At 40.6% G+C, this 13585-nt stretch overlaps 1 protein-coding gene across 1 annotated transcript in view; it reads right to left on the bottom strand.

Moving 5' to 3' along the window:
* Nucleotides 1–13059, bottom strand: part of vldlr (very low density lipoprotein receptor) — a 64701-nt gene extending 51642 nt beyond the window's left edge. Inside the window, exon 1 of the mRNA XM_082540400.1 lies at nucleotides 12578–13059. Within this exon, the coding sequence (XP_082396526.1) occupies nucleotides 12578–12650 (73 nt within the window). The 5' untranslated portion in view covers nucleotides 12651–13059. The remainder of the gene's footprint in view (nucleotides 1–12577) is intronic.
* Between the last annotated feature and the right edge of the window lie 526 nt (nucleotides 13060–13585).

Below are 13585 nucleotides of genomic sequence, written 5' to 3'. Positions count from 1 at the left end.
TGTCATTTCCATTTTGTTTTAGTTCTATCAAGGTTCGCTCCAGTGCTTAAATCTCCTTTTAAAGAACATTAGTTGGCACATATTTTGGAAATCCACAGTAACTTGTTTCACAATTCAAACTTCAACAACTAAAATGTAACACTAGTATTTCACAAAGAAATGACAATTTCATGTCAACTGAAAAACATGTGCAACAGTAAACTGAGTAGTTGTTGGGCTTTGCAACTATCACTTTAATTACAGCAACAACTTTGACTCACCGCTTAAGATAACAAATTGTGCTTGTTTTAACTTCACCAATACGCTCCTATTTTGCCTTTAAGTACAGTGGAGTCTATCCTAGCCGTCTTAGGGTGAGAGGCAGGGCACACCCTGGACAGGTCGCCAATCTGTCGCAGGGCACAGACAACCAATCGCACTCACATTCACTACTGCAGGCAATTTAGAGTTACCAATTAACCTATCCCCATTAGGGCTGGGCCATATCATACCGTAAACGGTAATACCGGTATAATGTTGGGCAACGATAGGAAAATGAAATATTGCAATAGAATATGGATAAAACGTGCATGCGCAGTGTCTGTTTTCATACATACATGGCAGAAAAGGCACGGTGCAGAATAAGAGTGAAAGCAGATCGTTGAATGGAACGGATGAACCAGAATTTGTTTGTTAATTTAAAAAAAAAAAAAAAAAGCTGCAACTTCAGTGGTGTGGAGCTGGTTTAGCTTTCGTCCGTCAGATACACAACAAAGCACTATTTTTGGTAGAGCATGCTAGCGGGCCGTCGTTATTACCGTGTTGTTTGGAAAATACGGCACACTTAAAACAATCCTTTGATTTTTCTGAAAATCGACAGGTCCCCTTATGGATTCTGGTTTTGTTTACTGACCTCGAAACAATTTTATGTCGTACACGGCGCTCGAAAATCTGTCAAATGTTTCAGTACGACTTTGCTAAGCTACGAAGCCGCACCGCTTGATGGATTGTCGGAGCATTACGGCTATATTAGGCAGGAGCCTCGCGGAGTGATGTGAACTGTGCTTCAACATAATATTACCGTATTGTGTGTGTGTGTAACCTCTAAGTTTTGTGGATGTTAAACATGGTTATGGTGAGGATGTTGGCCAATTTCCACTGGAAATGCATTTTGGTTAAACTGTTAGCAAGGAATTTGTACTGTTACATTTTTATATAACTTTAATGTACAAAAAAAAAAAAACCCAGCTGCTTGTTTAAGTGAAAATACGTTTTGGTTGGTTTTTTTTGCACTAATAAAATTGTGGAGTTGTAAAGTATCTTGTCTAGTGTCAATTATATCATCAGTTATATCGTTATCGCAAATTCTCAAATTTATATTGCGATAAACATTTTTGGCCCTGCTCTAACCTCCATTAACTGCATGTCTTTGGACTGTGGGAGGAAGCTGGAGTACCCAGAGAGAACCCACGTGAACACTGGGAGAACATGCACACTTCACACAGAAAGACCCCAGCCTGAACTCAGGATGTTCTTGCTGTGAGGCAACAGTGCAAACTATCGTCTCAAGGTCAAACCATCACCCAGAAATATGCAGCGAGTAACTTTAAAAATCTGAAATAATGCTGCCGTGCAGAACTGATTTAATACTATACAAACAGGTTCTCTTTGCTAGTGAAAAGAGGAATATATATAAAAAGAAAAAAAAAAAAATCACAAGAATATGAAAAATTTGAAACTTTTTTTTTTTTTTTTTTTTTTTTTTTAAGTAGGGTTAAATTTTGTTAAAACATGGATTTCCCCCACAGTGCCTTAACTATAGGAAGCTCTTACGTGCTTGGACTGCTCCAAAACCCACCAGTTCCCCCACTCTTATCTTGAAAGTATAATGGCTGCAAACCAGCCCCAAGACATTCTTATCTAGCCCTATAGCCAAGTAGCTATTGTGTTCGGTTCTTTACGTCATTCAGATGCTTCCCCTTAGAACATTTCATCCCCATGTTTGACTACAGCTGGTGACTAGTTCTACGCTCCCAGAGGACTGTCCTAACCAGACTCTGAAGCTGACAGCTGCCATCCCCAGTGGCACTCTGAGAAGCAGCTAATATTGCAGTTTTCTGGTGTATGACAGTATGAGGATCATTCAGTGGAGCCTAAACAGCCAAGATTACCATGTTTACCACATCACTATAATTTAGTAAGGTGGAATAAATAAGTGGGGTGGGAAAAAATAAAATGATGGCTTAACCAGAAGAATGATTCTTAGGCTTCTCCATAAAAACCAGATTCCAATTATGAGTTTTAAAAGTCTGCTTGTGTCCTAAATGACAACACAATCCCACTTTCAATACACTGTAATGCACCTACCCACAGCCTGCAATGAGATATCAAAGCCTCTTAAATAGAGACATTAAAATGAAAACCTTAAGCTCATTTTGACACTTTACAAGTAAAACAGACATAAGCAAAGCACCGATTTGTAGACAGTACTGTGCAGTGCAGTCTATTACCAGAGTACTGGAGGCGCTACTCCAGGTCTTAAAATACCACAGTCTGACCTTGCTTTAGTGTCGACTGTCTGCCTGACCAGGTGGATAACTGGAGCACATAATGATTAAAAGCAGCCCAGAGGAAGTCACGGTTCCAACTGAATCTGTATGCCACTGAGGTCAATGAATTTAAAGATGTATGAAAAAAAGTTTCCTCCCCGTTAAAACTTGAGATGTGTATAAAACATCAAAAGCTCTGCAGGAATGCACACCAGAATTATAGCCCCGTCAGGCCAGAAAGAGCCTCTAAAAACTGCATTCAGACACTGAAACGCCATCTGAAGGATACTTAAGTGGGTCAGCAGCTCCTCCAGAGAGAAAAACACCCCACACTGATTTGAACCTGAACAGCTTCGGGCCTTTAGCTGAAGCTGCAACACTTTATTCAAGATCTACATCAATGAAACCATGCCACAGTTTCAAGACATGCTGCCAACACCAACGACTAATATTCAAATGTTTTGTAAGAGGCCAGACACTTTAAAAATGCAAATCTGTCAACTTTAATATGTCACTGCTGGCATCAGGGGAGGGGGCTCATGACGCAAGCCAGCTTTACACCCTGGCAAGACTGCATTTGACTTCTGACATTTCCCACTTATAGTTGGTACATTTGTTGAATGTATTATAGCATTATTGTTTTTTGTTTGTTTTTTTTAATCTAACATTTTCAGAGCTTAATACATCAGCTAAAGTATCCATGTAAGATTTTACAGGGAAAATATTGGAAGTTACAGAGCTTTGACAAATTCTAAAGCACAGGAGGTGGCAGGATTATTTCAGGGATAAAAACATTTAAGCTTACTTAAAAAAAAATAAATAAAAAAAACACCACCAACCAAATCAATAATACACCCAAGTAAGAAACAAAACACTTGGGAAGGACATTCTTAATGAGTCAACAGGGTCAAGTTAATCATCAAAGCTCTCCTTTTCACATATTTTTACAAACACAGCCTTGTAGATTAAGGGTGTGACTACAGGCTTTCTATCCCGAAGTCAAATTTACTCCTGTCAAACCATCTACAGAGATGCTAAACACAAGCACAGCGCTGCACTAACAAAGCAAAGACTTGAACGCTTCATCAGAGCATGCTGTTGATCAGAGTCCAGCAGCTTCACCGCACAGGACGCAAATACACGCCTGCAGACATCCATTCATCCAAGACTACACCACCTGTACTTAAAGAGTTCATTTCATTCATTTTCCATTACATCAGGAAAACGGCAAGTAATTTCACCATATTAAAAATATAAATCAATCTAAAGAGACCAAAAAAAATCATTAACCAAGACAGAAATCATAGAAAGGAGGAAATGTTTAGAGAAAAGGTCAGTGGTAAAGGCAAATTTTAAACTGCAAACATTTATTTAAAAAAAAAAAAAAAAAAAAAAAAAACAGTATATTTATCTAATGCAAAACTATTCATAGCAACTGTTAATGGTGGAGGGCACTGTGGGAAACCGACAATGAAGTGGATAAGATCCAACAGCTCTAAACTTCATATTACTGAGAGGAGTCAATTATGACTGCAGCCACATTTATACAGGCCATTGTTCCAATTTTTGAAATTTTAAATGTTTCCACTGAACTTGACAGGCTACACCATAACTTCACTCATTGATATAGTACGGCTCTTGTTACCATTGCAGGCTTCGATTTTATTAACAGCCCTTTATAAGCTTTATTGCTGCAGAAGACTGGGAATTAAGTATCTTTCTCAAAAGTGACAATGAAAAGAGCCCAATTGAAGGAAATCAGTCAGGTTGATGCCTTTAAACTAATTGAAAAAAAAAAAAAAGGCAATAGATTTTATGTCTGTAAGAGCGGAAGGAAATTTATAATTAAAATAATGCTATTTTTAAAAGGAATGATTAAATGACTCCACATGTTATTGTGACTTTGCACAACTTCTTTAGAACCTTCCCTTATATATCCTCATGGCCACATTTGTCCCAAGTTTCATTCGACTTGACAGTGACATATGGACTTGATAACGGGCAAGATGATTAGAAATGATAGGAGACTAAGATTAGACTTAGTATTAAAAAAGTTACTACAAGAAGATCCATCCAAAAACATGACTCCTGTCAGAATGTTTTATTTTCTGATGACTTGAGAAAATAAAGTCCGACCATGACAAATACATTTCCTTGAAAAAGGAGAAACTGCTAAATGAGTCAAGCAATTACATAAAGACTTCCCATTTGTAAGATGACCAAAACAAGCAGACAAAGCTGAATAAATAAAGCACTCCGAGAGCCTCACTAACATTCACATTGGATCTGGGAATTCACTGAAGTCTTCAATAGGCACTGCCAAGCAAAAGTGTTGAGGTGTCAATGAAAGAAAAAAATAAATTAAAAAAAAAAAGGGGGGGGCTTATCCAGCACCTAGTGTTTTCCTTAATCCCTCAGCACTGCAGTGTTTCTGGGAAGACCTTATATTTTATGAAGAAAATTAATAAATTAAACTGTTATGAAGCCAGAGACATTGGCCATCAGCTCAATGAGCAACAGAATCCATTAACTGGGTTCAACAACTCCTGACCCATCTTCTGAACATATTCACATCTACGCAAATAAAAATACACAAGCAGAAAGTTATTCATGATTTCGCCAAACTTCCAACTTTCTCAGAAGAAAAAAAATGTCAGGATACTGTGCTGCATACAAGACTTGATTTTCAGCGAGTGATTACACATATTCGGCACAGTTTAATCAATTCTGTGCAACTGCAACTACTCTCAGGGCAATGATTACAGCAGTATTTGTATCTGAAACGCGAACCAGCAACTTGCAAGTTACTGATCTCCCATGCCACCCCCCAACAATATGACATACTTTAAGCAACCGCTTTGGCAACATTGGGAAGGGAAAAAGCCTTTAACAGGAAGAAACCTCAAGCACAACCAGGCACAGGGAGGGGGGTGACCAGTTGGGGTGAGGGGAGGAATGAGGAAACAAGATAAAAACCACAACATTGATATTAGTCACCCATAAGGCTCATTCACAATTCAAATGTAGCCTTGACCTTGTGCACAATGATCACCCTATTGGTTTTCACCCAAATTGTGCACAAGTTTCACTAAAATCTGACCCAAGCAGCAACAATTTGTGAATTATGAAATGACAGTTCTGCAGTCCTTCAACCAGTTAAGTTAATAACCCTGAGAATGACCCTCACTCCTCAACACAACCCTTACATGGTGAGTGACTTTAGAATAAGCCTACTAGTCCCCTTGGCCTCCAAGTTTCTAACACTGAACATGCACCGTTTATGTCCCCTGAAGTGTCCATCCTTTTACAGTGTTCACCTTCATACTACTCAGCCCAGTTGTTCATGTTTCATTTCAAGGGGAAGGGGGTGGGAAAAAAAAAAAGAAAAAAAAAAAGGGGGGGGGTTTGGACAAATAACTGCATGTTACAGGAACAAAAGTCCTGACTCATCACACTGCTGATGTACATTTAATGCCGACTGAGGTAAAGAGTGAGATCACATAAAGAGCCTCTGGCACACAGTAGCTGTTAACTCCAAAACAAAGCGCCACCATGTAAACCAGAGAAATCATAGAAGGTCCAGCAGCAACACTGATACACCTCCAATTTCTGTGGGACTCTAAAGTGAATCCAAAAAGAAAACAGAAGCCCAAAGCACAGTAGAAATATAAAAATATGCAGCATTTGCTAGTGTAAACATGAGGTGTAGTAAATGGGGTGCAGCGGCGCATACAAGTAACCATAAAGCCAAGCTGCAGGGAATGGTAAATATATTCCTGTTTTTGGCTTCTTTAAGAGCGTATCCTCCTGGGTTACTATTCCAATATCTACACAGAAAACCATCGGCTTGCTGTCTGGAAAACTGCACTTTGATCCACACATCGCAACAACACACCTCAGTAGTAAGCTCGAGTATACAAACCTGTACGAGCTCCTTCTCCCTGCAGTGTCAGATTCAATTTTGAGCTGAGAGTTGAAGCCTGAACCCTCCAGACTGTACAGAGTGAGGACTACTGCTTACAATGACATGAGAAATGTCGCTCTGCTTTAATGTCATTCTTTGTTTGCACCTTTACATTAAATATTTTAACATGACTAAAGATCACATTACTTGGCCATGTTTTACAGACTCTGCATACAGCTTTTTTTTGAAGCCCAACACGTCCAAGAAATAGAACAAAAACCTGGCCTCTTTGATTGTAGTCATTATTTAAATATTGCTGCTGTCCAGCTAGTCTCACTTTCAACCATCTGGTATATAAAAACTCGATTTCTGATTTGCTGTTTACTTTTGTTTGAGCAGCACAGAAGCAGGTTCAGATTGGTCTGTCATTTTCCAGAATTCTGGCTCGAGCGCACCGACTGCAGTTTTCCACCAAATCGATTTATAGCCTTTTTTAAGTTCCAGTTGATGCATGCTCTTTTAAGTGTGTGCATCCACCTCACTCCCACAATATTCACAGGATATTTGGTTAGTAGCAGCACTGGAGTATTTGAACAACCATGATTGAAAATGTTCAACTTTTCAGAACAAGCAGCACGAGCAAAACTTTGGTGTAGTAACAGATGATGATACCTGGAATACAAGTGTGATTTCTACATAGTTGCCCATCCATAACTCCAAATGGCTCCTGTGACACGACACTGAGCTCAGAGACTGCAGCATAAAACAATTTGAGCCAAATTGAAAAGGTTTTGCTCTGCAAAAGGAAGACTACGCTCACCAGCTGCTTTCCAGCACAACTGAACCCTGTTGAATCAGCACTTAAAGGCTGCTGGTTACTGTGTTCTGTTATTCATTGTCACAAAACAGTCGTGGTATTCTTAATTGAAGAAAAGGACTGATGTGCACGGCCACACTGCCACAAACTCTACTGCACTAATTTTCTGTGGCGCAGCCACTCTCTCCTCAAATATATAAAAACAAAAACTTAAAAAAGCCAAAAAACAATACATTTTTTAAATAATTTTGATTTTCTAACCTGTCGCACTGACATCGTTTCATGTTTTGTGCAATACAGATATTGGTTGCCACCTTTCTCATTGGCACCCACAGTAAAAGATGCTTAAGCAATTTAGATTTTTAATATCGTGTACACCAGTTAACTGAAATGTAGCGATGCCATCTGCCACCATCCAAGTCGGCATTCCTGGAGAAATTAGAGCACTTCTCCCTCTCCATCACTGCGAGGTGGAAAGCATTGTGAACCAGCACTGTTCTGCATTACTGGGCACAGAGCACGAACTGTTTAATGTCTCAGTAAACTGTCAAAACTACACTACTTTAAGACTAATTTACAGAATATTCTCTATTACTACTGTGAGAAATACAACCCAACTGTGTCAGCTAGTAGTACTCTCCTAATTTAAACCACAGATTCAACAGGCATGGAGCTGTAATGAACCATCTCCTGCCCAAAATAGCAGCTCATTGTGTGCTATAGAACTGCTTTCACAGTTGAGGTCATGGTGATGCAGTTTTCCCCAGTAACAGAAACGTTTGCAGTGCTCTCCTCCTCCTGTCCACCTCCCCGCCCACTTCAAGAATCAAGCGCACCCCCACATAGCCGCCCCCCCCCTATAGCCGAGGATCTGGGTCTAGCATGGTATCACAGTAACCATGGAGGGAAAAAAAAAAAAAAAATACATCCATTTTAATCAGGCCAGGGTTGCCGCTGCTGATCTCGCTGTTGCCTAATTTGCGTGGCATCTTGTTCAAATAGGCTCACACGGTCTGTGTGTGTGTGTTCGTTCAGGCCTGGTGAGAAGCTGAGAATGAGACAGTGGTGGTGGTGCTGCTGGTGGGTGTATTGTGTGTGGAGTGTGTGCGCATTATAAGCACTTCTGATTCACCAGTTTCCCACCAAAGGCCATTTTTCCACAGCAGGCTGGAATTCAGGGAATGCATCTCTTTCAATAACTTGTTTCATGATTAAATTTAATATTTCGTGCACAGGTTAATTTTATTTACATATCGCCAGCTCACAACCACTGTTTTATGGAGCCTTCTTATTATAAATCTCTACAATAGAGAGATAACCCCAACCATCAAACTACTGATGGAAGGAGAAGCTCCCTTTAACAGGTAGAGCACCAGCAGAACCAGGCTCAGGGAGGGGCCGTCACCAGTGGAGGGTGTGAAGCACAGAAAATATTGCCATTTTTTTCCTTTTAATGTTAAACACACATTTAAAAAAAAAAAAAAAAAAAAAAAAAAACAACAATAGATTAAAAAAAAATATAAGTAATTGGGGCCAAAAAGGAAATGCTAAAATTTCTTCAACAAGCACCAACCAAAGAAAATATAAACCAACCAAGTAGTGTCTAAAAGCTGCACTACTAATGGTCAGCAGGGGACAACTGCTCTTACTGCAAAAAATAAAAATTAAAAGCAACAAAAACAAGACTATGGGGGGGGAAGCCCTCACCTTACTCTGACCTCTGACATTGAGGTCATGAGCTCCAGCACCAGTCACAGTCTTAGAGTAAAGCAAAGTTTATTTTCTAAATTCTGGTCAATATTAGAGCCAATAAGGAGAATTATGAGGGTAAGTCCACTGCCTAACTACTTGTCACTCAAATGGTTAACCAGTGATTGTGCTGCATCCACGATTTCAAAGAGCTTGCTGAAAGGATTCTCTCTCTCTCTCTCTCTCTCTCGATTGGCCTGGGAACTCCTTAGGGATCTCCAGGAGGAAAGTCTGGAAAACCCTGATGTTCCCACAACATTACTTCAGATAAGTGGATAAAACTGATCAAAAGATACACATGGGGTTTTTTAGGCTTCTTAAAGGGACTGATACATTTATAAATTACTGAATTCTTACTACAATGTAGCCATTTTCACACAAAATTACTAGTTTGATCGATTCAACTGTGCAATAACCCCTACAGCACAGCATTTAATGCTTTTTATTATACATAATGGTGAATCTGGGTCTGTTGAGCAAACACAAGATGTAACTGATCCGTGCATTTCACTTCATGTTCAGAGTTTCTACCAGTGTGCTGCATACTGCCAGGCCTAAGGGACTAACAGATTTTTCAATTTGTAAGACATGTCTATAGACACAAGTTATAGTACAATGTTAAAAAAAAACTGCACATGTGATACTGCAGCTGCTCAATTCTGTAAAGGTAACGGGTATTGTTCAACACCTGACCTTGAGGTTAGGAAACAACTGATGTCATCCAACAGTGATGAAGCTTAATGCAAGTTGCATGAGGACAAAGAGATGCCATCTTTGAGCAAGTGGCATGAAGGCAAAAATATAGGACAAACATCTTGTTTTCCTGGACTTGAGACTTTACAGCCTTAAATAAAAGCACTTTAAATAGCTTAAGAACATGATGTGATGCCATAAAGACCTGTTAAAAGTTGGGGGCGGGGGGCAAGTTCAAAAGCCAATGAAAGCATCAATATTCACATCCCCCACATGTTTAAATGTTAATTGCAAGATTGACTATGTCATGTTCTTATTAGCTGTTAATAGCTTGTGTGTGTGCTTCTGATTAGCTTACCACATTACTAGGACAAAGTTTGGGGTTCGGGCAGGTTTCAGACAAGTTTCAGGCCTTTGGAAATGAATCATTTAGGGGTTCTGCCCAGATTCCTAAACTTTGCTTGTAAATGACTAAACTTAGCATTTTTCTAGTAATGCCATAGTTGCTGAAAACTTTGAAAGCATCCAGAAACTTGTAACCAGATAGTATGTGTTGACAAGGCTTAGGAAAATCTCCAGTATTGGCTGCAACATTGTGCTAAAACTAAGCTATCCACAGTGCACAATTATCAGAAAAGAAACTAATCACTGACAGTACTCTCATATACCGACATTTGGACCAGGTCCAGAGTCATGTATGCACCTCAGTTTAGACCAATATAGATGGATGCATGAAACAAACTCTAGCAATACTGAAGCACTTTTATAATAACCTACTTTCAGCTGCTCCGTTATTCCCAAAACAATCCCAAAGGATTTCAGTCTTCTCTCAAGATCAAGTTGGTAATCTTTCTTTTGTTCGTGGCTCAAGAGTTGGCCATTTGTCTTGTAATCGGAAGGTTGCCGGTTTGAGCCCCGGCTCGGACAGTCAGTCGTGTCCTTGGGCAAGACACTTCACCTGTTGCCTACTGGTGGTGGTCAGAGGGCCTGGTGGCACCAGTGTCCGGCAGCCTCGCCTCTGTCAGTGCGCCCCAGGGCACCAGTGTGTGCCCTGGGGCGAATGAATGTAGTGTAAAGCGCTTTGGGGTCCTTAGGGACTAAGTAAAGCGCTATACAAATACAGGCCATTTACCATTTTGTTAGGCAAATGTGATAACCATTAGACTATGAAGTCATCCTAATCAAGGGAAAAAAGACAAGCTATGTTCTGGATTTTGAGGCTTCATCACAGCTGCTGCCATGCTACACTGATGACGCTAGAATATTACTTAAACATTAACAAACCTCCAAAAATCACACAACAAGCCATGTTATTTGGCAGCCAATTCCATTAAAAATGCTCCAAGCAGCATGAAGTTCAGTGGCTCTAATTAGATGAAGTGAGGCCCTGTAACAGACAATCTGTTACAAAAGCCTGTGTTGGGACACCTGATAGATGAGTTATTAAAAATATAATGAAAAATAAATAAATCACCTTCTCTAGCAGTTATTAAAGGGGGGAAATCCACCAATAGAGACCAAAATCAATATGCTTAATTCCTCAACGTTTTAGCACTTCATATTCTCAGTCACAGATGTTGCCAAAAAATGGATGCGTTTACCATTTATGGAAAGCCATATATAAATTCTAGAGGTCCCTCTACATCTACGCATCAATCTTTACATTGATACAGAGTTTAGATTAGAGGGGATCGATGTATGACTATGGTTCTGAAGTAATTAAATGCAGTTAAAAGCTCATTCTAATTAGCCCCTTGTCTGTATCCACATATGTAAAAGTATCCATATGATACAATGTTTAAAAAATATATAACTTAGCAGGTGCATCACAGAATTTAAGTGAGGGGTTTGTGTGACATACAAATATTTCTCCCAAAAAAAGTTGCTCATATATTTGAGTGTATGCAGCCCAGTTGTGCTTAGTCCACCTCCACATGCCCATTTCTGAACCCGAAACAAACAAAAGCCCTGCAACTTTTTAACTTTTGATTGTTGCTATGCTCTGAACTTGTAACAGACACTCCGTGACATTTTCTGTTACTCTGCAGACCAGAGCGCTTTCTCCATTCCACAACCAATCATGAAAATCACCAACAGCTGCAACCCCAGTGCGCACAGCTCTACAAGTACCACCAGCTGCTAACGGCTCGAGCTTGGCCACTTTGCTCTTAATTGGGCCTTCACTGGGATCCCCTGCAGTACGTAATTTGCGCCCCCCCCCCCCAAAAAAAAAAAAAAAAAAAAAAAAAAATCCGTCAACTGCTGATACTCCTTTCCCGAAACTGCGGGGCTGCTTGCTGCCCTTATTTGTGGCTTTTTCTCTCCGTGTTAACGCACTGTGTCCACGCTTTTCAGCCTACCCACCCCCTTTCCCCAGTCCGCTTCCACTTTATGAATAAATAAATAAATTACGAAGCTCGATGGGGGTGGAGATGACAGGAGAAAATCCCAACAGTCTAAGGAGAAATCAGGACGACAAGGGTTTACAATTTGAATGGCTGCGGGTCTTCAGGGCTAAATTAAATGACCGTGGGGCTAATTGGGTATCAACGAGCAGCGTTGAACCCAACGGGGCCACCCCCCTCCCTGTAGTTTCCAATAATTAATAAAGCTAAAATAATGCAGACTCAGATTCATTTAAAGCACGTATTTCTCATTTTGTCCCCTTAAGAAAGACGCAGTTTGAGAGCTTTCCTCGATTAGAAGCGGCAGGGGTTGAGTGGCCCCAAGGTGCAGCCAAGCACGGGCTTTTCTTCAAGGAGCAGCCAAGACAGGTGTGCAGCTCCGTTTAAGGTTAGCTAAACTCACCGCACAGGGTGCGCGTTTCGCCGGTACGGTGACTCCAAATGCACACACACACAAAAGAAATGGTGGCTCGGGACTTACCGTGAACGTTAACGAAGCGTTGGAGACATATTAGCATCGGCAGCAGAAGGATCCCCTGTGTGGACGTGACCATCTCTGGCAGTGCGAAAAAAAAAAAAAAAACCGTGCGGCTGCTAGCTGGGCTACCTCAACACTGCCCGTCTTCCCTGTCGCGCGCTGGCCTGCTTTGCTCTCTGATTTTGCCGGTTCACACGCAAGCCACACATGCGCACACAAAGAATGAGTAGAGCAGAAGGGCCGCTTTTGCCTGCCGACGCCACACAGACCTGAGTCCGGCCGAGGGGAGAGGAGCGCTGAGAATAAGACACGGAGGGGTTCGCCGCGCACACCACGCGTCTTCTGATCTCCTTCTACAACCACGAGCCCGCACGGCTCCCGTCTTGTCCTATCAAGGCTAAATCCATTTCCCCAAATTGACGGTAACGAGCGGAGACCGGTCAGGTCGTTAGGTATTGGTGCCACAGCTGAGGAGGATTTTTTTTTCCTCCTTCAATACGTCTTCGGCACACGTTAACCCTTCGCTATCCGCATGAAGTAATAAAACAATAAAGCACATTTTATATGGCAGGAAACACTTCAAAGAAACTGGTAACTGTGTATCATAACACAGCAGTTCTATCTTAAATCAAAGATAAATTAAGACACAGTTGGCTTCTTCAATATCCATTATGAATATATTTTTGCATATACTTCAAACATAAGGGCAGTAACTATGACTGCGATACTTATATACAGCAAACGTGCTGTATATAAGCTTTGTTTTCACACCTAAAGAGGTAAAATTATTATTGTTCTTATTATTAATGGTAAGTGAAATCTGTGAAACAGCATAATCAAAATTGCACATCCTCATTGGTGTGACATGGCATAGGTGGGTGGGGCTAGCATCAAACATGAAGAAACTATAGGCTGAGATGTCATCAGCCTGAGTAGTGTCTGTCATGTGGCTGTATCAAAGATAAAGGGCAAATAACTTATGGAAACACGAGTTTGATCTACTCCTGCAAG

Source organism: Aulonocara stuartgranti (genome assembly GCF_965226115.1).
Source record: "Aulonocara stuartgranti genome assembly, chromosome: 7".
NCBI lineage: Eukaryota > Metazoa > Chordata > Actinopteri > Cichliformes > Cichlidae > Aulonocara > Aulonocara stuartgranti.
Note: the sequence above shows the minus strand (reverse complement) of the source record. Positions and strands in the feature narration are given on the sequence as shown.